Below are 25,006 nucleotides of genomic sequence, written 5' to 3'. Positions count from 1 at the left end.
CATCAGCACACCATTACCGGGTAACAATTTGCACAATCTTAAAGTAATATTTACCCTACAGTGCAGTTTACTCGCGCTCAACGATCATTGATTATTGTAGGTTGGAAAAAAAAGGACAACAACGTGATATCAGTACCATGCACACTGCACTTCCGTGTTGAAAGCAAATGCGATATTGATGACTACTTCATGCTAGTGAATTTTCTTCTCTTACGAGAGTATTCTAAACAAGTTTGTTTTATACTTATAACTTGTATTATATTTACAGTTTTTTTATATAAAAGCACTTAACACCGAATGCAGAACGTGAAAAAATGTGCCAACTCTTACAACATTTTGAGTTTTTATTAATTATACTTACTTGTTAACTGCACTTTTTGAACGCAAATTTTGGAAATCAATTCTTTCGAATTCTTACCCTTTTACTGTACAAATAGCTGATTATTGGAATTAATTTTTTTTTTTTAATACTTTTCATACACATGACCAGTTTTTTTCCTCCATTTGTAGTTGTTTGTAAAGCATCCTATTCCATGTTTTAATCTTTTACAACCGCCTGGGAAATTCTTTTACATCGCGTAATCGTTGTCAACCATCGGATTTCCGAACCGTACAGCTTATTGTTCGCACTGCATTAATCTAGCCACAATACTGCATGGTTCGTTCGTTACTTTCCACTGCTTTCTGCTCGTGATTTATGGTATCGTCGTTCAATAAATTCATGTCTGATTTATTTCACGCGTCGCTTCAGCGTAAAGCCAACCCGTCCGAAAATGCTCTAAATCGGCGGGTGCGTTTTTGGTTTGCTTATTTTTCATTCGCATTTTTCATACTTGCACCAACCGCGTCACAATGCATGGTTACCCAGTGGTTCGGGAAGGATAATTAATCTCACCGTAGTACTTAAATACCGAACGCTTGACGATCGAAAGAAAAACGCACGCTCAAAGCGTCAAAAATCCTCCGTTACACAGTGACACAAACACACGGAATCGGTTACCAACCCGGGTTTATCTCCTGCCCAGCCACAAAATGTTTGTTTTGACCACAAAGCCATTGGCGGACTTCGTCGTCATGGTATGGCTAGACGTGTAGCCCAAGGTTGCAGGTTGGGATATGATTTATGTTTATGTTGCATATTCATCTCGTATCTGTCTGACACATGAAAGGAATGCTCCGTGTTTGTGTGTACTGCTCGTATAAAATGATAGTTTTGCTGCATTTATTTCTTTTTTGGCCACAACTTAGTCCAACCCATCCACAAATATTGCATCGGTTGTTCTTATTAGACATATTACTTTTGCTTCGTTTTAATCACATCTCTGTAAATAATTCGAAAATACAATCAGATTGGGTGTGTATAAAATCAACCCTAAACGATGTCGTACCCTCTACAATAACAAATCTATCGATAATCGGGAACTTTCAAACACTGCTTTTTATAGCTTCTAAATGCAAAATCATCTAATCAAATTTTATCATGAATTTACCTTTTTTTAATGAACAACCTAGCACGCCAGAAAATTTCGGCTTACCAGAGTGTAGTACTTGGTTTACTGTAAATACCCCGTTGAGACAGGAAACTATGCATACCTGCGATAGTCTGCGACCTTCATTTTTTGTGGAAATGTGTGAACATTCGAAGAAAACCAATTTAATGGATCAGATCCTCATCAGATCACGGCCTCTGTTGATTTCTAGGTGAAAATATTATATTCTCCGACCTTCATTTTTTGTGGAAATGTGTGAACATTGGAAGAAAACCAATTTAATGGATCAGATCCTCATCAGATCACGGCCTCTGTTGATTTCTAGGTGAAAATATTATATTCTCCGACAGCTTCCGCTAGACTTATCCTACCTCACGAGGACATGGCTGCCCCACAGACTCCCTGCATGACTCGATGGCAGAGTTTGTGGGACACCGATGAGCTCGGGAGGTTTCTATATTCGATCACTCCCCAAGTGTCCTTGAAGCCTTGGTTCCACGGCATCTCAGGTGATCGTGCGTTCCTTCGAATGATATCGAGGCTTAGGTCTAATCACTTCGCATAGGGCGCGCATCTCTAGCTTATAGCATAGGAACAAAAACCCGAATGCATGTGGGTACGGTCTCACATACCATGGCATAGATCAATTTCTATACAGCTTTACCCACTTGTTTGGCACAATTCGAGGCATTGAAAGATCGCCAAATGTTCCTGTTCAGTATTTGCCGGAGGGCGTGGATGATGCCCATCTTAGAATCATTTTTGAGTTCTGCTGATCGTATGGTTTGGTGGTTTGATACATTTCCTCTCCTATTTCTTGTCTGTATATTAAATATTGTTTTTCCCTCGTACGATACAAGCCTGGGAAAATTGTACAGTACAATTGTACAGATCTTCGTTAAAAACAGGACTCAAAACATGGATGACGGAGAAGGGAATGTCTCCAAACTAATGTGAATTGTATTTAGTTTGCAAGTTTGTTTTAAGAAATACGACAAGGCCGACAAGTTCTTAGAGACAAAAAAAATAGTTTGAATTGATTTTTTTTAGGAAACAACTCCTTTGGATGCAGAAGTTTATTGGGAGAAAAAAGCCCAAACTACATCGGACTCAGAAATTAGATTTCTTTACAATTTTTGGACAACAAAGATACTTATACCAGAAGTCCTTATTGGACCACTACTCATGTGTGTCATCTAAGCCTTGATCTCTTAGAAAAAGGAAAGTGGCTCTTTCGAGAACCGTGTTCTATGACTTCCACAAATTTAGTTTCATATTGCTACCAAGAACTTAGATCTACTACAAAAATAAACATTACTCTATATCTCTTTTCTATCTGGAAACAGACAAGTTTGACCAGCCTCCATCGATAGTTCTGCTAATCTGATTATAATAATATCCCGAGAAATGGTAACACAATTCACACATCAACAACTCCCCGAAGGTTAATCTAGTAACACCAATGGTGCTGATTAGCCATCCTAAGCCCGTTATAGGTAATATTCTCAATAATCCACCAACGCAGATCAATCCACCCCATGCCGCAAAGCTTTTTGTAAAGCTATTATGTTTCCAAACAGAATCAATGCTAGCTCGAAATAGTCGAAAGCGTTGAACATTTCATATTTCAATTGGCATTACCTTTGCAGTGCTCCCGTTATTCCACTAGTTTCGCCAGAGGAAATTAATTTTGATTCCTATTATCAATTGGATTTGCTTGGCACGTACCGAAACGGGAGCTACTTGTTTGCTTCCTGCCCAAATTTGTTAACATTTGTGTAAGGTACCTCCGTTCCGTCTAAGCGATACGTTCCTCCTAATTGGTGTCCGAACGTGACGAAGGCCATAACAGCCCGTCCATTTTGCTTGTCGGTCTGTCGGTTGTATAGAGTGCAGCTACTAGCATTGCTGGATGGCCGCGAGTGTCGCACTTATCGACGGCGACATAATAATTAATTGAACGTGTCATAAACACTAACGATATTATCATGAAGCTGTCGCTCGACCAAAACCCCTGCAGAAGGTTTACTGTTTGTACACGGATGTGAGTGGACCGAGCATGGATCTTTCGCCCGTTCAACCGTAGCATTCAATCATGCTGGTGACTCCCTTATCATCAACCTGCGAGTTTTTAAGATTGCCCGTTTGAAAACGTTGGGAGAGGTGACATCCAAATTTTGCGATAAAATGTTGTTTTACCTATTCTAAAATTGCTTAAATATTTGACCAAAGATAATCATTTTTTTAAAGTGATGCAGTTCACTTTCTTTTTACTTGTGTAATTGTGATAGCAAATTTAGTTAAGTAAAGTTATGCTCAGTTACGGGTACAAGTCTACATGTCAGTTGCTGAGTCTTGACGCTCCCAAGGATCATCGGTCGTGTTCCGAAACCCTCACTGTCTCGTCTCTCTTGTTCTACTTCATGGATGCTCTTTTTCTGCTTTGCTCCATCTTGTTTTATGTTCATTCCCTTTGTAGAAGTTAGTATTAGCATTGATTTTCGCCCTGCGCCGTACACTCTGCCTGTCACAACAAACATTTACTGCGATCACTTGACTTAACTTCTCGCCTCATGTATTTGATTTCCATCCTTCAACTCCAGTTTGCTATTTAGCTCGTAACTCGTTTCACGTCCCTCTCTTACTCTTACTTTAAAGATCTATTTAATCGTTTCCCAAATAAAACTAAGTATTCAATTCGTTTTTATTAACGATATTTTTCCTTATCTTAGCTAAGCTAATGAACCCTACCGTTCTATAATTCACAAAGCAGATCTTTGTAACATCGCAAAATCCACAGCAATATGCCGTCCACATCTAATGTCCATTCATATAAATACACACATCGTCTTTTCTCTACACACAATGTTTCGTCTTTTTGAAAGAAGCGTGACATTCTTTTGACCACATAAATACCACATCTTTCCGTAACAATTCATGTAATGAGCTTAATTCATTTGCTATATCTGGTGGGAGCCTTCCAAAATGGTTTAACATCCCTAAATATGCTTGTAGATGCATTACGTTTTCTAGTGCTGGGACATTATCTATAGCTTTAACTTAACCTACGTTTGACGTTATTTCATTTTCCGTTATGACGTAACCCAAGTATTCTATATTTGTTTTGAAAAAATCTGATTTCTTTTCGCTTATCTTTACTTTGTGTGTTGCAAGTCTTTTCAACACTACCATCAGATTTTCCATGCATTCTTTTTTCGTTTTTCCTCTTACCGAAATATCATCCATGTATGGTATGCCTGGTATTCGTATAAGTATTTGATATATCATTGATTGGAATATAGCCGGTGCTGATTTCATTCCGAATGGCATCGTAGTATACCTATACAACCCCTTATGAGTGTTTACGGTACAAATCTTTTGCGCATTTTTTTATAATTTCACTTGCAAATATGCTCGGGTAAGAACTACCACACAAAATATTTTCCAGTATGCAATCTTAGCCAATATATCATCGATTTTCGGCAATGGATAGTGTTCAACGGAAAGGTATCGGTTTATTGTCGCTTTCCCATCAATACAAATACGCCCCGAACCATCGATCTTTTCTACCACTACTATCGGACTTGCCCAAGCTGATGATCTGGTTGGAATCAATTTTCCATATTCCACCAATTTTTCTGTGTTTTCTTCTACTTTTACTAGAAGTGCGTACGACACCGAATATACTTTATGAAATATTGGAGTGTAGTTGGGTTTTAATGTCAAATTTTCTTCAAAATCTTCAATCCTTTCTCTATGGTTGCCATCAATTAAACTAGGAAATTTCTCGCTTACTTTATCATCGCAATTAATCTCTTCAATTTGGCTTATTTTAAACTTTTTTCTCCATTCCAATAACAACACATCCATACCGTCTCGCCCTAAAAACGTACTTCCTTTTTCTCCATTTGCAATTATGACGATTTGTAATTTAAGCGTTTTATTTTTTCGTATCGCATCTACCAACATTTTACCCAAAGGTATAAACCTTTGTCCTGACGCCGTTATGAAACCTAACTGTGTTGGTTCTAACTTGGCGTTACTAAAATTCTTAAGGTAAATGTCCTCTGGTAAATCTGTATTACACGCTCCATCTACACCGTTGACGTTTAACACACTCTTAATTATTTACAATTGATTATCACGGTACAGTGTCGTATTGTAAACACCACTTGTTTTGACACACTCTTCTTTTTCACTTAAATTATGCTCGTTTAATATGTGTGCGAGGGATAGTTCTGTATCTTCCGTTTTCAAATTTTGCACTCTCATATTTCTATTTCTGCAACACGACGACACATGCCCAATCCTCTTACATGTAAAACACTGCCACGATCGCGCTGGACATGTTTGTGAATTGTCTAGTCTCCCACATCGGTAACACTTTCTCTCGTTTGCGTGCTCGTCGCTCTGCTTGTGTGGATGGTAACTGCTTCCTACGTGGTTGTAGTGCTGCTTACTGACGCTACTTTTTGGCGCGCGTCTAATTGCCGCCATTTCTCTAGGCTTCACTTTCCCCAAGAAAGCCTCGTTCTACTCATCCGCCGCTTTCCATCACATTCACTTTTAGCTCCAATTGGTCTTAAAGCTTCACACACAGCTTTTTATATTTGCACAATTTTGGCTCTTCCGGTGATACCATCTTCGATATCATACTGTACAATGATGCACCTCCTAGCGTTAACTACATCACAGTATTTTTAAGACGCCTCTATCTCGTTCACTTGAAATAAAATGTCCATTCTTTCTAAGTATTCAAAAATACTTTCCCTGATGACGAAGGGTTCTATTTCACCAACTAACGACAAACCTGGATTATTTTACTTGCTCACCGCTCAAGGTGCTCACTGCTTGACTTCTCGTATGCAACTGTTTACTCTTACCTCTAATTACTTACAACTACTTACATATACCTTATTATACAATACAATTATAACTGCTATACACTCATGCTATTTACAACTCTACAACACATACATAGACAATTGCAGATAAATAGTTATGTTGTGTGTGTTTTTGTCACCCTGCCAACAAGGACGAGAAGCTAACCGTCAATCAACGGTTCGTGAAACGATCCAGAGTCGGATCGCGGTGATTCAAAATACGAAGAATTTTGAGCTACTATCACATTGACCATTTTTTTATGAAACTTTGTTTATTTAAAACAACTTAAACACAATTTTACAAAATAAAAATGGGGTACATGTAGGGACAACGTAGAGGTTTTACAAAGAACATTTAAGGACATTTTCATCAATCACAGCATTGTTGTTTACAACAATGTGGATGACGTAGTTTGCAAATAAACGTAGGGAGGGAATCCTTTTACTTATGCTAATGTGACTTAAAATAGGTAAGAGGAGGGAAGGGAAGTTGAGTTTGTGGTTTAGGACGATGACTTCCATAGTTTGCATCAGTATGCTCCAAGCACTAGAAAACCAAGAGCACAGGGCAAATTTGTGCTCCAGAGTTTCTATCTGGGAGCAGACTGAGCCGTCTGAAGGAGCTCGGTTCATCCTGTCAAGCAGCAGTCCGTATGGCACCTTGTTGTGCACCAGCAGATACAGTATCGAGCGTTGGTCGGATGAATGTCTGTAGCTGGTGACGTTTTTCCAAATCCATCGCCAATCCGTGGAGGCCTATGTTCAGGGGATTCCCAGAACAATCTATGTACTGAGCCCCAAATTTCAGGCAACCCCGCTCTGCAACGCTGTTGTGGTAATGGCGGGATTGTGAAGATAGAATCCACTTCGGTTCGTATACCTCGGTACCCCCAGATCCGTCCCACAGTACCATTCAGGCCACTTCAACCAGTTTCGGTAGGTGATTCCGATCGAACTTTATGGACCGCAAGATTTTTGTAGTCAGTTACCGAACAAAAAATGGGAAAGGGAGAGATAGCATAACCTGCTATAGTAATTTTGTGTTAATAACACCTGGCCGTCCTCATATATTTGTGTGAATATATAATATACAAACAGTACTAACCATAGTCTAAAGCGCTTGAATTGCATTCTTCTAAGCACAGGTACAATCCAACTGCCAACTCCAACAAATTCCACCTGGACAACTACACCTTTCGTGTGATGAGACCCGTATACAGTGCGTCTTCCGATTTTACTGCTCACGTTGTTATCCGAAGCATTCATCGTACCAAGGTAACAAAACCTCTCTATTTATCGTTTATCGAATCGGGTATTTAGAGCCTCCTGCAAGCATGTATTATGTCTTCTTCAATTCAGCCACGCACACCGCCACAGATGTTCAACCGATCATGTCAACGTCATCCACGAAGCCATGGAAATGAACTAGAAAAATCTTTCCCCGGGTTTGCGCCCTTGCTTCAGTTCCCAATTTGATTTTTCGAAAACAAGTACAACAATTCTACCTTGCACTTTACGGACAATGTGGCCCTCAACATCTGTACCAACTTTCCGTTTTGTACAGTTTTGTGGACTTAAATAGGTCGACCTGAGGTATGATAAACTTGCACAAACAAATATATACATCAATTATCTTTTTATCAAGTCATTCATCTTAGTTTATTTTTCCGTAATAAAATTTCTTCTCGTAAAAGGCTCCAGAAAACATAAATACAAAATACATATTCGAAACCTAATATCAGCATCTTCAATATAAGCACCCAATGAACGTTGCATCCCAAGTATAAAGCAGACGACTATAAGGCATCCTAAGAGACACACATAAATTTCTCACACCCTACGTTACGATCTTCCACAACCAAGTGCAAAGTGCATATTGTTCGTATAGCAATAATTTAAAATAAAGCTTACCCTACCTCAACCATACAACGTGCCACCAACAGTGAACAATCTGTTCAAACAACGCGATAGAAAAGCTGGAGCACATTTTCTTTACCTTAAAACTTTCTTTCTCAGATCAACCACGCAGCGAGCAGGAAGAAAAAAAGTCCTCTGCAAAAAAAAAACTTTCCCCACCACTTCAACGCCTAACTGCTTCTCGATTAGTGCTATTAGCATAATAAATTATCCTTTCACCTTACTTCGGGTTGTGCCAGGAAACCGATGCGAACGTGCAGACTCTAGCCCAAAGGACGAATTTTAATTAAAAACTCTTCGATTATGAATTATTAACAATTTTCGCCAAGTTTCATTTTTCCCCAGTACAGCCTTACCACAGCTCGGTGCAAGGTGTAGATTACGATGGTCTGGCCTTTTTCAGAGTCTTTTGCTGTCTTCTACAGAGCACTCCCAATCTGACGCACACTGGAGCGCGATAATTGTCACCATGGTTGACGTCGTCATCATCTCTGCAAGCGCTCTGCCTGTGTGTGTGTGTGTGTGTGTCTTCAAAGCAATCTCGGAGCTAGATGATCCTGGCTGATAAGTGCCGCAGCTGCTATGGTCAAATAGATTGCTTAAAGTGATGCGCTGTCATCACTTCCAAGCACAGCAATAATAAAGGAACAGCTTCAAAGCGCACCTTCGTTGTTTCTAAGCATGCTTCAACGAAATATTAAACAAACACCACGGAACTCCAAACACGAACCAACCTAGACGCCATTAACGGGCATTGATTTGATCTTCTAATCTGTATCACTAAATTTGCAACACCATATACACCTGGTGAAATCTAGATTGAGAGCCATCATAAACAACTCTAGCTGCTCGTCAACGTCACTCAGCGCCGTGCGTCATCACCGCATCCCCAGGCGGTTTGGAATGCAGGCGTTGTTTTCCATTGATGCTACAAACAACTACCCCCAAAGGAGCTCCTGTTTGAGCTAATTAATTATGTCGAACGGAACAAAGCAGCTCCCACCGGAACACGCGCGATGCCCAGACGTGATGATTTAATTCGAATCGTATCAATACACCACAAAACACCAGGCGTCTCCATTGAGAAGCATCCCGGCTTGCTGCACCATAGATAACCAATTTCCCATATAAAACATGAGCCTGTAACGTATACGATAATTAAAATTATGAAACAAATCAATCAACCAATACATATGCATCAATCGAAAACATTAATTTATTCTGTTACCACTAGCGAGATTGCTTAAAACATATTTTGTTGATTGAAATCATTACAAATCAATTGCATAATTCGAGCGAAACAAAACCACTCCCCTACTCGGTTCCTACCTTTCTACCCCTATTCGAATCAGGATGGAAAGTTGTTATGGTTTACGATACGATAATCGCCGTACACTTTTAACACGTGCACAGCTGATCCAAAGCAGCATTAAACTCCACGTTACACCAATCTAAATCAACGTTAAATGTAACCGGATTGAAATGTTTACATTCATATCCACTGATTATGGAAACGGTCCGTTTGAAATGTGAAAAAACTAAGTCTACTGGCTATCGCCATATAATATCGAGCCTTATCCCGTCCTATTAAATCTCACCCAATGAACCGGTAGCGAGAAGCTGCGACGATTGCTGCCGGACAATGTAATTATCGATTTCAAATTATTGTTTGCATTCATCGGTCATAGCGCACACACACACACACACCGCAACCAGCTGTCCAGCTAGTTGGCGTTTTCACATCGATTGCTGTCGATGCCACAAAAACGAACACAACCCACGCACGTATGCAAATGACAACTCCTGGTTCTCGTGCACCACACGTACCAGAGTTGACACAAACGCTTAACTCATATCACACCCGTTTGAAAAGCTAGACCGTTTCCGGCAGCAAAAAACAAAAAATAATACTGCAAAAAAATCACACCATCACCAACATTAGCGAGTTTTGCCTATTGCCGTAATAAATTATGCGGTTTAAAACCACTCTCGTGATGGCCACCGGTCGAAACGGAACCCGAAGCAGTGGGTAATTCATTTAAATAACTCACCTATTCGCCCGTAATGAACTATGTTAATCAGCTCTGGGTCATTTTAGTGAGTTTAATTATGGCACCGACTGAAAACATGTCTCTCATCGTGCCACCCTCGTGATCACCCACGGCGGACTAGATACCCGGTTAGGGTTTGCGTTTTGGTGCAAACAGTTATTTTATTTACAATTCAGCTGGGTTCCCGTTTTTCCCTTACTGCTACGACACTTATTGCTGCTGCCTGTTGGAGACCCATTAGAGGCTTTTCCCTTCAGGGGGTCGCTACATGCGTCGGCGAGTTGCTACGATTCGGCCATTGCTAGTGGGGCGCTTTATTATATCCGTTTCTGGTGCCACCGTGTGGTCCTCCGCCAAACCCATCCGCAGCCGCACATTCAAACACACATACTTTCGATCTGATTAGTGCCGTTTGCTTTTTCCCTCGCGGGTGCATTGTTTTATTAATAGTGACCTCGTCGACAACACCAAATAATGATTGTGGTGAACGCTTGCAGGCTAGTTATGTGCCTGACCAGTGAAAGGCTACGTTTCTCGATGCACATCTGAATTGATAATGGCGCTAGTGCATTGAATGTTTGGGCTGCGTGCGGAACTGTAAACGATCTTATGGGTTTTGTAATTTATTTTATCCAAGTGGTTCAATTAGAATTGTTGCTGTATAGAGTATTTGTTGAACAAGAAGAAATTCTTTAAAAAGATACTCATTCAAATCGTTCAACTACTCGGGTCTGCGGGGACTTAGTGCCTCGGTAGACAACAAACACACGACAATCGGTGGATAGACTTCAAGAAGAAGATATCAGACAACACATTCACACATATTACAAACAACTGTACTCTAACGAAGACTTGCCTACGGACGACACGTTTACCTGTATCCAAATCATTCCAGAGGATTGTGATACCAATAATAATTGCATGGTTGAGATCACACCTGATGAAATCCTCGATGCGATTAAAAAATCTGCGTCGCGAAAGTCTCCTGGCCCTGATGGGATTCCTAAGGAATTTTATCTTCGTACATACGAGATAATCCAAAGGGAACTACATCTCATTTTGAATGAGGCTCTTGAAGGAAAGTTTCCGCGAGACTTTGTTGACGGTGTCATAGTTCTAGTGAAAAAGAAAGGAGGTACGGGCTCCATTTCTTGTTTTCGACCCATATCCCTGCTTAACACAGATTACAAGCTACTGTCGAGAATTATTAAACTACGTCTTGATTCTATAATCAGGAAGTGGGGAATATTATCGACAGCGCAAAAATGTAGCAACAAACCTTGCAACATTTTTCAAGCGGTGCTCTCTGTTAAGGAGAGGGTGGTTGATCTCAAGAATCAGCGAAAGCGTGGTAAGCTCGTTTCCTTTGATCTATCACAGGCATTTGACAGAGTTTATAGAAGTTTTTTGTGGCAAACTATGTCTTCTCTGGGCTTCAATCAAGGACTTGTGCGATTTTTGCGAACAGTTGGTGAACGATCCTCCTCCCGTATCCTTGAAAATGGAAACCTTTCCCCGTCGTTTCCCATACGCTGCTCTGTCAGACAGGGTGATCCTTTATCCATGCACCTGTTTGTCCTTTACCTTAATCCGCTCATCTCCAGATTAGAAAGTATTTGTTGCGATCAGGATGACCTGATCAACGCATATGCTGACGACATCTCGGTGGTGACAACCTCCCTTCCCAAACTCGAGGAGGTTAAAGCAACAATAGAAGCGTTTGGCAGAACCGCTGGGGCGAAGCTGAACGTGGAAAAAACAACGGCACTGGACATAGGACATATCACACCAACAACCACCCCGATGCATGTTCCGTGGCTGCGGGAAGTAGAAAGATTGCGCCTGCTTGGCATATTGTTCACGAACAATATACGGGAGGCCATGGGGCATAACTGGGAAAACGTGATCCAACAGTTCCGTCATTTGGTCAGATTGCATCGTGTTAGAGACCTCAATTTGGCGCAAAAGGTGGTGCTTTTGAACACTTTCCTTCTGCCCAAGCTTTGGTTTGTTGCATCGGTGTGTGGTGCACGATCGATGGACATCGATTTGGCCTCCAAGACGGTGCGGTCTTACCTGTGGGACGGATCTGGGGGTTTTCAAATCCCATTAACCCATTTGGCCCTTCCACGCAACCGAGGTGGACTCAATCTTCACATTCCCGCCATTACCACAACAGCGTTGCTGGTGAATCGGTACGTTGCAGAGCAGGGTTGCCTGAAAGTCGGGGCTCAGCACATAGATTGTGCTGGGAATCCCCCGAATATTGGCTCCATTGCCACAACTTAGCCGTGCCTTCGGATGGTAATCCAGCAGCTCGCATACCATCCGGTACCTACAGTCACAACCAAAAGTTTGCGATGGTCGACAGACTTCCAGACTCCAAAGTGACTATGGAGTCACCTTCCACGGATTGGCGATGGATTTGGAAAAACGTCACCAGCTACAAACTTTCTTCCGACCAACGCTCGATGCTGTACTTGCTGGTGCACAACAAGGTGCCACACGGACTGCTGCTCGACAGGATGAATCGGGCTCCTTCAGCCTGTTCATTCTGCTCCCGGACAGAGACTCTGGAGCACAAGTTTGCCCTGTGCTCCAGGGTGTCTAGTGCTTGGAGCACACTGATGCAGGCTATGGAAGCCATTGTTCCAAACCACAACCTCAACTTCCCTTCCCTCCTCTTACCTATTTTAAGTCACATTAGCATAAGTAAGAGGATTCCTATCCTACGTTTGTTTGCAAACTACATCATCCACATTGTTGGAAACAACAATGCTGTGATTGATGAAAATATCCTTAAGTGTTCTTTGTAAAACCTGTACGTCGTCCCTACATGTACCCCACTATTCTTTTGTTAGCTAGTTTTTAAGTTGTTTTAAATAAACAATGTTTAAAAAAAAAACAGTATGCCCTTCAGCAGTCTTCAAAGCGAAGATGGTCAGACCCTCAAAATGACCACCCTGTGCAAGATTTAAATTATTCTAAGCACAAGATCTAATTGGATTAAGATATGTCATTGGATCAAAAAGATATGTCAGATTTTCACACACCTGTAAATATTCTGTACCTTTTTACAAATTTTACAAAAAAATTTAAACTAACAATACTGAAGTTATTTCTTGAGTCTGATATAAACAAGTTACATTTCACTTTACATTTAAAACTTATACAAATCCGTCTTTTGCATTTTAAGTTTTTTACAACGCAGCGCATCTTTTTCATGACGGCCGTTGGACCCGAAGACGGAAAGCGACTTACCGAGCGTCACACATAGGAATTGTCAGATTATCGTTCTGATCCTGTGTTTAACTTGAACATGCATCAGACGCACACATATTTCTGCGAGAAGACCATGGAATTATCAAGCAAAACTGAGAAAAATATTTTTAAAATTATTAATACTACACTAGCGAAAGGACAAGTCAAGGTTCTTCTTCCACTTAACATTGCTGAAAAAATAGCTTTATCTAAAATGTTAATATATCGTGCGTAGCCTGAAATGCTGTAAGTTTTGTTGAGTCAAATTAAAGCAATTTAAACTAAATTAATTTAAAATAAAGTTACTAATTATTAATCTTTGTTAAAGGAAATCTTGTTTTTTGCGGATGCTCTTGTAACGAGAGCGAGGCTGACTAATCTTGTTCTAAATCATAAAGGTTGCCCCTGAAAGTATAAGCACGATTTCTAAATGACTTTTCTAGTAAACGGATGACTTTAAACAGCTGATTTTTGATATTCTTGATACCTTTTTTTAAAACGTTTATTTCGTGTGTTTGTGTGTTATAAATATTACAGAAAAAAAAACATTATTACAAATAACAATGCAGTATATTTACATCAATCACTGCATCGTTGTTTCCAGCGATGTGGATGATATAATTTGCAAAAATCCTTCAAACTATTGTTCTATGTGCTTACATTCAAAGCTACTAGTTTGTGCAGTGAAACTATTTTTTTCAATAGCGTCTGTCAAAATGCGAGGCATTTCTGTCGAAAAGCGCAAAAGCATTGTGCACAAATCGTGTTCGACTCCTAATATTTCACTAAGTCAATTAGCAGAATAGGAAGGGTTTAATATAGGAGCCGCACGAACCGCCATCCGAATGTTTCGGGAGGAGTCCAGATTTGAGGTTGCGCCGAAAAGTGGCCGAAATCCTGGTCCTGTCGTTCAACAGTTGAACCGGGAAATAACAAAAGCGTTCAAGGAAAGCAAAGGAAGGTTCCATTCGCGATGTGGCTTAAAAACTGGGTACATCAAAAAGTAACATCCAACATGGCAAGATTTAATTTATAATTATATAAAAAAACAAAAGAGATTGAAACGTAGTACAAAACAGGCTGCATGCGTTAAATATCGGACTTGGAAGCTGTACGACAAGCTGCTGTGTCGCCATCACGGTGCATGAGGATTCATCGTGATGGAGGATGAGTCGCACGTTGATTTTGATAACAAAACACTTCCGGGTAGTCAATACTACACCGTGCCTAAAAGCCAGGATATTGAAGAAAAATATATTCGGAAAAAAGGCGATGTTGTCCCAAGCCATTTGCGAATGCGGGATGAGGTCCGAACCGTTTGTGACAATGCAAACGATGAGTGCCAATACCTACACCCGAGAATGTTTGAATCAACGTATGCTGCCCATACTACGAAAACTTGCTGGTCCAGCGTTATTTTGGCCGGGTTTGGACTATATTCACTATGCCAAAGACACGATCGCATGGTATGAAGAACATGAGGTACGTGCCGAAAGAAATTAATCCCCCAAACTGCCCTGAAGCAAGAATAATTAAGTTATTATAAGTTTTAAAAACGTTTTAAGCTGCGGTTTTCAAAAAACTGGAAAAAAGTATCGAAAATCGCTCGGGACAGGTGTGTGCTGAACCTGATAGGAGGCGTCAGACCAAAAGTGCGATCATTAGCAGAGGATTGATTTTTTTTTATTCTTGTTTTCGGTCAAAAGTCCAAAACATACTACAAAAACTGTTTATCAAATAAACATTCCGTTTCTGAAACTATTTCAATTTTTTGTCTAATTTTTCAAACGTGCTTATACTTTCGGGGGCACCCTTTATACGCCTAATAGTATGCAATCTACTGTTCACCTACTTGTCTGTTATTTGCACATCCTACCAGCAACAAGTCTCATGATTTAAAGAGGCGAATGTAGTCCAAGAAACTTAAACCCTCTATCAATAAACGTAAAAATCGTTACCATATAACTGCATACATTTGCCATTTCTTTGTCCTTTTATGGATTTCAACAGATCCATTTCATTTCATCCGACAAAGAATATTTTTCAATTGTATGTCATCCAAATTACATTTGTTTGCCTGTACCTAATTATCAAAAGATTTTCTTACAGAAGATGAAAGCAAGCTACCTTCTTTTGCATTTTCTTTAAAAGAATCAATTGAAATGTCTCTTGTCAGTAAGACAAACCAATCCATCTCCAGACACCCGTTCGTTCAATCACACTTCAAAGTGCTAGTTGCTATAAACAACTCATAAAAGCGCAAGGTTTCTATCCAACCTCACGTTGTAAGTTATTGCTCGTTGCCTCACGGTGTTCCCTCGAGCATCGGTTGCAGCATGTGAAGTGAAGTTGCTTTCTCGCCAAATCGTACTTAACCAACTTACTCAAAAGAACGCTCGGCATAATAACGTCAACGGGTAGACGTCAGTACCGAGCAGAACAAGCACGAGTAGGCGTCGATAGCGTTGTCAAGCTTGACGAGCTTAACACAACCATTAGCAACGACAGACACCTTTCTTTCTTGCTCTGACGCCACCCTTTTCTGGTGTGCTCCAATATTGGCCACATTGTGCTGGCTCTCTCGCACACTCTGGTTTTGTCTTTCCATTTAACCATGTCAGCCGTGAAACCGACATGATTTGATATGGTTCCGGAATGTGGGCTATTAGGCGGTGGATAGGGGAAGGAAGAAGCCTACATCCGGGTGTGTAGCTAAACAAGGACCGGAACCCTACCACAAACCAGCAATCGATACACACAGCAACCGTACGCTACTGCGCCCAGTTTCCGCACGATAACAGACAGACATCTGTCTCCCGGGGAACATGGTTGTGGTTGGCGACGCCCAGACACCAACAGCAAGTGTCCGAAAGGTTGACCTAGGCAGTGCAAAAGTCAACCGTAACCAACATCGTTGGCCTATGCCTGACTGTGCTAGGAGCTGTGGCTTGCTGGCGTACGAAACGGGTACGAGTGGAGTATATGTCAATTAAAATTTATTCCCACTTCGCACGGCAGCTGTTACGAATTCATGTTATTATACCAATTAACCTGTCATTCTGACCACTAAACATCGCACTATTTGTAAGCAGCTTTCCCGGCCTCCGCGGTAACTCTCCAGGAGTTTTCCGCTGCACTTCACGCCAAAGACCTGGGCCCATTCTGTATGGGGTTTCCGCCGTGTGCACTATGAAGAGTACTGTGCCCTGTGCACATCGTTTAATCTTAAATCCGTAACGGTCGATTGAATCCGGTGATCCGATGGAAAAGATATTTTTGCTTACACACCACTCAAATTAGGTCGACCATTTGCTCGCCACTTTGTTTCATCGCACCAGAAGTACGGTGAGCACACTTTTAAGCACACTTACTTGGTAAGCTTTTTGCAAACTAATCCTGCTAATATAATCGCCTCCAAATGACACTCAGCTCACATCAACTGACGACGAAACTAGTTCCAAGAAATGTCCTCAGCTTAATCCAAATGCTAACAGAACATTACGCCCTCGTTTGCATTGCCTGGCCACTATGTTAATAGCAAGACTCATTTCTCCTCCGAGATTATCGCTTCCTGTCAGATTGGGTTTTTGTAGCAGCAATTTATACCATCATTCTCATAAAACTGTCCCAAGCAGTGGGTACAGCGCCCTCGTTCGTCGGTCTCATCCTGGGTCATAACTTTCTTATCGTCCATCGAGTCTCATCGCACTCAGTCACAGGGTCGAACTTGAATTTAACCATACCCTCGACACCATTGGGACACTGTGCTCAAAAAGTTTTGCATTGAATCTGGAAATGAATCTTGTACCTCAAGTGCAGCAAGCTAAAGTGCAGTTCGGTGCTAAATTGAAACAAAATTAAACATTTCCTTCTTTTCATCGTAACCCTACGTCTTGTTCATACCGCGTGAAATGGTCCAAACTTCTCAATTTCCAAGATCTTCTGCACACTTTCTTCTACTTAAAGCGATCATGCTCAACGTCCCCGCAGCAGGTGAAGTGTAAGTTTCTATTCCAAATAGTGCCGATTGCTAACAACCTCACTAGTCCCGTGTGATGCTTAACTTTAAACTAAGGAACCAACTTTTCCCAACACACTGCCAAGAAACACAAGCCCGTCACTTCACGCTGCTGCACCCTACATTTGGTGTCACCCTGAAATACGGTAAAGTGTCGGGTTTTATCATCGAATTTCAAAAACATAAAACGCCCAGAACACTCCGACTAGACGATACGAATCCGAAACCGAATCAGGACCAACCCGTCTGACGGGGGAAGCTTACCAGGGCGTATTTGTCCTTTGGGGAATTTTCCCAATCCAGGCTCCGCAGATGACAGTTCAAACGATAGAAACTTTCAATGCAATGGACCTGTCCGAGGCCAAACGTCCGGTCGGTATTCAGTTTTCTCTCGATAAATAATTAAATCCACTACTAACCAGACAAAAGCACCGGTTGCCCAATCCCAATCTCGGCCACCAGCCAATCCTAATGGGTGCAACGTACGAACTTTTGCCTACCGCACACCACCACTCAATCCCAACCGTAATGCCTGCTGCTGCTGCTGCTGCCACCGATTGCATTTTAACATCCTTAAAAGCCACCCGTTTCCTTTGAACTAGAAGCTTAAAATAAAAGCTAGATTAATTATACACAGTTCATTGACAGTGACCATTACTTCTAAAAGTCATTACGCAGTAAAATGGTCCGGTTTTTCATATCATTAAATTGTGCTACGTACCATCTCTCGGGCAAGAGGTCGAAGACGAAACGATTTTTCCCAATGCACAAACTCTTTGACGATAAGGGGTTTGGATACGGTGGTTGGAAAATGAAGTACAATTGTAACTTACACCAATCGTTGACTGTTTTCACCACTTCAAGCATTGTAAATGTCCATGTCAAGCACAGCCACCATTAAATTTCTTCCGAAGCGTGCGTATAGTTTAAGATATCACAGCCTTTTGCTGTGACTATACTGCAAACGAACTGTGTATGCACATTTAATGCAAAATATCCGTTTTTTTTTTCATTTATTTGAGCACAGATGCATTTATTTGATGGACGGTGCAACAAACTCCTGGTAGGGCACTTAGACAGATAAATATTATATGCCGTTGTAAGGGATGTTTGCTTTCAGTGAATATTATTTCATTGGTAATCGTCTTCCTGCCCGTTTTAAATTCTCCTTTTTATTTGTTACCTCAATTATTGCCTAATTTTGTTTATTTTAATATTTTTTTGTTTCCTTATTTCCACTCTTTTCCCTAGTTGTTATCCACAGTTCTTTATACGGTACGCACAATAGGAAGTAATGCTAAACCAATTTTCTCCATTTCTGTTACATTTCTTCTATGGTGGACCTTGTTCGAGACACTGGAACACACATAGTTTCCCTGAACAAAACATTGATCTTCCAATCAATCTATTATTATGGACAACCTCCATAATCCATAACCTCTTCTTCTTCTTCTTCTTCTTCTTCTTCTTCTTATTCTTATTCTTATTCTTATTGGCTTAACGACCTCCTATGTCACACCGGCCATCAGATGGCTAATTAGAATTGCCGATACCACGTAGTTGGATAATCAATCCTCAAAACTACGGGGGACGGTCAAGGATTTGAACCCCGGTCCTACCGTTTCAAGACTGGTGAAGCTGTCGCCTATACCACCGAGCCACCCCCTGCTACTTTAGCTAAGGAAGCCAGTAATCTCAGAGCTATACCTCTAATTTCAAAGAATAAAAAGACCTCTTTGATCCAAAAGGAATTAGTTTTCCGCCATCAATTTTTCATTTCAAATAAACACTGTTTACTCCTCTGGCAATACATTTATTATTATTATTGTTTATTGACCGTGCGCCGTTAACGGCTTAACGAAGCAAGAGGATTACAGTTTTACAAGATCCATAATTTTCATTCCATTTCATTTCATTTCATTAAAACATATGTCACGTACGGATATTTAGTTCGTAGTAAGGCGGATGCGTAACAGATTTTTAAACGTGAAAAGAGGCATATTACAGTCAAACATGTGCGAATGCGTATTGAATTGGCGTATCATGGATTTTAATGGAGCATTATCTCCATACTCCGTTCGCGAGCGCGTAACAAGTAACATTAGGTGATGTCTGGCGGATAGTATGGGGACATTAAATCTAAGTTCTCCTAATAAATAGGGATCGTCGATAGTTCCTTAAAGAAGTTCTGCTATGAATATTGCTTGATGCAAATACCGTCGATGTTCCAGAGACTCGAGGCCTAACAGTTGACAACGCTCAGTGTATGATGGGAGGGAGGAACTATCAGCCCATCCTAACTTACGGATCGCGAAACGTGTGAACTTTCTTTGGACAGCCATCCATTCGTTAGTGTATGGACAGCAAACAGGTGAACAGTATTCCAGGAGCGATCTAACCAGCGAGCAATACAGAGCTTTGAAACACCAGGAGTCGTCAAAGTCACGAGTCAGTTTGAACATTAATCCTAGAGTTCTATTTGCGCGGTTGATAACATTGTCGTAATGAGGTCCGAGGGACAATTTTTGGTCAAGTAAAACACCTAGGTCGTGCATTTGTGCAGTTCTCGAAACGCATACACCGTTTATATAATAATTATAATTAACCATTGGTTTCGCACGCGTAAATGACAAAACGAAACACTTTTCGGTACATATAGACAAACAGTTGAGGGTGCACCAGTTGTTGAACACCGAGACAGCTTGCTGTAGATTAGCAAAATCTTTGGTCGATTTTACGGGCATAAACTGCTTGACATCGTCAGCGTATAGCAAATAGCAGTTGTCAGGTAGAAGAGAGCATACGTCGTTTATGTATAAAATAAACAGCAATGGTCCCAGATTGCTGCCCCGAGGAACTCATGAGGTGCTTATGAAAGGGCGAGAGGTGTGATTCCAAAATTTCACACGATACGTTCGGTTACGAAGGTAGGAGTTCAGCCAAACTAGGATTGATTCTGAGCGGCCCAGCCTTTGGAGTTTATTCATTAGTATATCGTGCGATATGCTATCGAAGGCGGCTCTCAGATTGGTGTACATGCAATCGACTTGAAAACCCTGGTCCATGCGGTTCACACACTCAGTGACAAATCGTACTAAATTTTGTAGAGGTGGAACGTTTAGGCATGAAACCGTGCTGTTCCTTCTTCGTAGTAGCCTAGAGACGCTTTAAGGATACATTCATTGACGGTTATTTCCATTACTTTGACACTCGCGCACATGTGATGCCTCTGTAGCTGATAGCAAGCTGTCTATCGCCCTTTTTATACAGAGGAATCATTCATGACGTCTTCCAAATGGCCGGGATCTCACCAATACGAAGTAAACAACATCACAATATTTAAGATTTGTTTTATTTCGACACCATATCTCCATTCTCCAAATGGGTGTACTAGCATGATTTAAAACGTACACTTACTTCTCACAGAACGTGTACCCAGTGGTGGTAGTAATCCAATCTAGATACGAAGTAACCCTCGTGTTCACACTCGGAAAACTGGAAGCACAGGCCACCCCGAAACCTACCACACCAACCTCATACACCAGCTGGCTGTTCGGGTCCGTATAGTACAGTGGACCACCCGAATCGTTCTGGCACGTATCGTTACCGGCCGCAAACGTGCACATCTGCGTCGCAAGGATCGTCCGCGAAAGTTTGGTCGAGCAGCTGCTGGAAGACACTACCGCTAGCGTCGTCTGGAGCAACACATCCGACTGTGGCGCACCGAAATCGATCGTACCCCAGCCGAGCGCACTGAGGCGTACATCATCGAAGCTGCTCGTGCTGAAGCGGAACGGAAGGCACACCCGACCAACGCCGGTGTTGAAGACAATCGTGTTAGCGGTTCGCACTAGGGCAATGTCGTTCGTTTTGGCGGTGGGATTATAGCTTGGATGCGTAGTGAAAGTAGAAACGGCCATTGCCGTCGAGTAGGTTGTTTCGGTTCCTGTACTAATGTTGTGATCCCCCACGAGGACGAAGGTACTGGCGACCGCTCTACTCAGTAGACAGTGAGCCGCCGTCAACACATGGCGATCAGTAACTGCGGGGTGAAATTGAAATAAATGTCGGAGACTAAGAAGTCCGGCCAAAAGCTCTTCTTACCTATTGTAGATCCACAGAATATCTTCTTCGTAGCTCCATCCACCAATGCAGACATCATCGGGTACTCATTCACCTGCGTAGGATACCCATTGACGATGGTGGCCTGCAGTTAAAATATAAAAACAAATCATGAAAATCTCGGTGAATCACAGTACTCAACTGCTTTGATCCTACCGTCTTACGACGTCCGCAATCGCACGGTATCTTGATGGCCGTTATTTGACATCGGAACCGTCCACCGGACGTGCTAGTACTTCCCAGCAAAGCCACCACCAACTTGTTGTAGCTACTCTGCACGTTGAAAGTGGTCGTCCCACAACGTATCTGGGCATCACTGAGATTCGCATCGCCGCTCAACGAAACGGCCAGCTTGTCATAGTAGCATCCGGTACTCGAGGGCAGATACATGTCGTAGCATTGCGCGTACAGATAATGTCCTACCGGTGCGTTCACAGTGTACCGGCACTTTGTACCCGGTGCATAGTAGTTGGAAAAGTTGGGCGATTCAATAAAGCTCGTCTGACCACTGCTGTAGGTGTACGAAAGGTCGCACGTACCGTACTGCCCAGTGACGATGCCAACCAACGCCAGCAGGATTGTTCCACTGGCTTTCCAGCCGATCTTTATTACCATCATGAAATTTCGTTCACTTCTCCTCTGCACGTGTCGTTGCACATTCGATCGTATACGATCACTAAACTGTTCGATCGGTCGAGTATTAGCATTTTAAAGCTTCCAATCGTCGTGCTAACGCAATCGCAAACCTTTCGAACTCAATTCCGACCGTCACTGTGTTGGCGGTGGAACAACTGATCAAACATATCGCCACGATTGAGCCAGTATTGTTATCACGCTTGCCAGTCTCGAACTGGGTGAAAAGAACATTGTACTTTTACAACAGTTACACTCATTCATAGTATGTTAGGGTGCACCAGACATATGCACGTAACACGCCAATTTGGCCAATAAATAAAAACAACATGCACACCACCAATCAACAACATCTTCCGGATGTTCAACAGCTTTTGGCACACGAAAACAGGCAAACGGTGGCTGTTCGTTCGTTTCAAAGGTCACCATTTCGACAGTTAAGATGTGCTGGCGATCTAGTTTTGGAAAGCGCTTTTATTTCAACCAGCGAAACCAGCCAGCCCACCAGTTCTTGCTAGTTCTGAGAACATATGTTTGAAAATTACAAAATATACGCCTATTGTTTGCTATCTGCATCACCAACACAGATCGATCGGATGGGTGGTGAATGATAGCAGCGCAAGCGGGCAGCGGATACTGAAGAAACGGTGTACCAGTTAAGATAATAATTCGTCTTGTTTCGCGTTTATCACAACAACCTCTGTGTACAACCGCTTTACGCACCATTTTCGGCGTGCGGCCACTACTATCGTGTCAGTTCGTACTACCGTTTTGCAATGGGCGGAAGCAAAGATTTTATCGCGCTGCTTTTCGCGGTAGTAGCGGCTTTCCCGTACTCGGAAGCTCAATTTACTGGTTGCGATAGACAGAAGACGTTTACGGCGGGTGAAGTGTTTTACGTGGAGTCGCCCAACTTTCCCAACTATTTCGCGAAAGGAACCAACTGTCGCTGGCAGCTGACGGCCCCTGTCGGGAATACGCTCTATGTTAATTGCTACGATGTGTATCTGGCATCGGTAAATGGATCTCTTATGAAGACGATCTTTTGTGTTCGCTAAGTTTCTTTTTATCTTTTTATTATTGCAGTCCACCGGATGTACCGCGGATCGTTTAGAGATATCCCTTCAGAATGATCCTAACCTCGCGTACGCTACCAAGTACTGTGGGCAGCGAACATTCACTCTTCAATCTACTGGTAATAGGGCGGTTTTTGCTCTCCGTACCACTACCACCTCGTCGGGAGGACGGTTCCGTTGTCAGGTCGTAGCACAGGCACCACCCTGCCGCTGTGGATTGCGCCGAACATCCAAGATTGTGAACGGTGTACCGACGCTAGTCAACGAGTTCCCCATGATGGCCGGTCTGGTTGATTCCTCATCACGCTCTGTCTTTTGCGGTGCTACGATCAGTAAGTAGCTTCATTTTCACCGCATTATCTTCCGAATCTGATAACGTTTCGTTTTATTTGCCCTCAGTTTCGGAATATCACTCGATAACGGCCGCGCACTGCATGAGGGGACGTAGCATCACGGCAGCAGGGTTGCTGGTTGGAGATCATAACCTAAGCGTCGGTACAGACACTAGCTATTCTGTGCTGATGCGTCTCGCCTCTGTTACGAACCATCCTTCATACGTTGCCACCCCATCGCAGAATGATATTGCGATCGTTCGCACAGCGGATCGCATAATCTTCAACGCTGGTGTAGGACCTGCCTGTCTACCATTCCGATTTTCCACTTCCAATTTTGCGGGCTCGATCGTTGAAGCGACCGGTTGGGGAACGATGGATTTCGGTGCACCAACTTCAAACGTTCTCCGGAAGGTTTCGCTCAACGTCATCACGCAGCAATCGTGCCAATCGTCCATGCCCAACGTTGTCGCATCGCACATCTGCACCTACACACCCGGTAAGGACACCTGTCAGTATGATTCAGGCGGTCCACTCTTCTACACATCCGGCGGCTACGTGTATCTGGTCGGTGTCGTCAATTACGGTGTATCTTGCGCGTCTAGCAAACCGTCCGTCAGCAGCCGAATCACTTCCTACCTATCGTGGATTCAAAGCATGACACCGGGCGTTACCTACTGCTCACCGTAACGGAAAACGATGAAATGATTAAATAAAATACCACACTTGAAATTGCAAATGAAGCTACTGTTTGGTCTGAAATTCATTCGTCTTCCACACAAATGGTGGAAACGTTTGATCTTCTAACGTTCGGATGAATTTGTTAAACGTTAATGCACTCGTGCAAACAACGTTCATTTGCGTAACGTAAATAGATTCCGGCGCATGCTCTTATCCGCCATGAACAGTTTGTTTTGAACAGTGCGTCTTCTGCGCAAGGTGGTTTCCTGTAATTCCGTCAGTCACCACTACCATTACAAAGTGGATGGTTCCATCTGGCTTCTATGGACTAAGGTTCATCCAGTTGTTTTGGTTAAGTAAGTTGAATATCTCGATCATTTATTGTTATTTTACCTTTCAGTTTTATAGATCGAGGGCTTTAGCATACAACTGTTATCCATTTCTTCATCCCTTTCGATTATTCCAACTTTAAAACATGTACATCTTGGATCCTCTCTACTCTCTGGCGGAAAGTCTACCTCCAACAAACGCACCTCGCCTCA

At 42.1% G+C, this 25,006-nt stretch overlaps 3 protein-coding genes across 3 annotated transcripts in view; 2 read left to right on the top strand and 1 right to left on the bottom strand.

Moving 5' to 3' along the window:
* LOC126556462 (splicing factor 3B subunit 5) overlaps positions 1-25,006 on the top strand; it is a 334,510-nt gene that overhangs the window by 262,637 nt on the left and 46,867 nt on the right. The window lies entirely within an intron of this gene.
* LOC126556143 (venom serine protease-like) lies at positions 21,034-22,360 on the bottom strand. Its single transcript, XM_050211363.1, has 3 exons — positions 21,899-22,360; positions 21,725-21,827; positions 21,034-21,662 (listed from the first exon to the last, which is right to left on the bottom strand). Exons 1-3 carry the CDS (start codon positions 22,358-22,360, stop codon positions 21,034-21,036), a joined length of 1,194 nt encoding a protein of 397 aa, XP_050067320.1.
* LOC126556145 (venom serine protease-like) lies at positions 23,152-24,473 on the top strand. The gene is made up of 3 exons (XM_050211365.1): positions 23,152-23,391; positions 23,462-23,783; positions 23,851-24,473. Exons 1-3 carry the CDS (start codon positions 23,152-23,154, stop codon positions 24,471-24,473), a joined length of 1,185 nt encoding a protein of 394 aa, XP_050067322.1.

This window comes from Anopheles maculipalpis, chromosome 2RL (assembly GCF_943734695.1).
Source record: "Anopheles maculipalpis chromosome 2RL, idAnoMacuDA_375_x, whole genome shotgun sequence".
NCBI classification, from domain to species: domain Eukaryota; kingdom Metazoa; phylum Arthropoda; class Insecta; order Diptera; family Culicidae; genus Anopheles; species Anopheles maculipalpis.
This window is presented reverse-complemented; position numbering and strand designations above follow the sequence as displayed.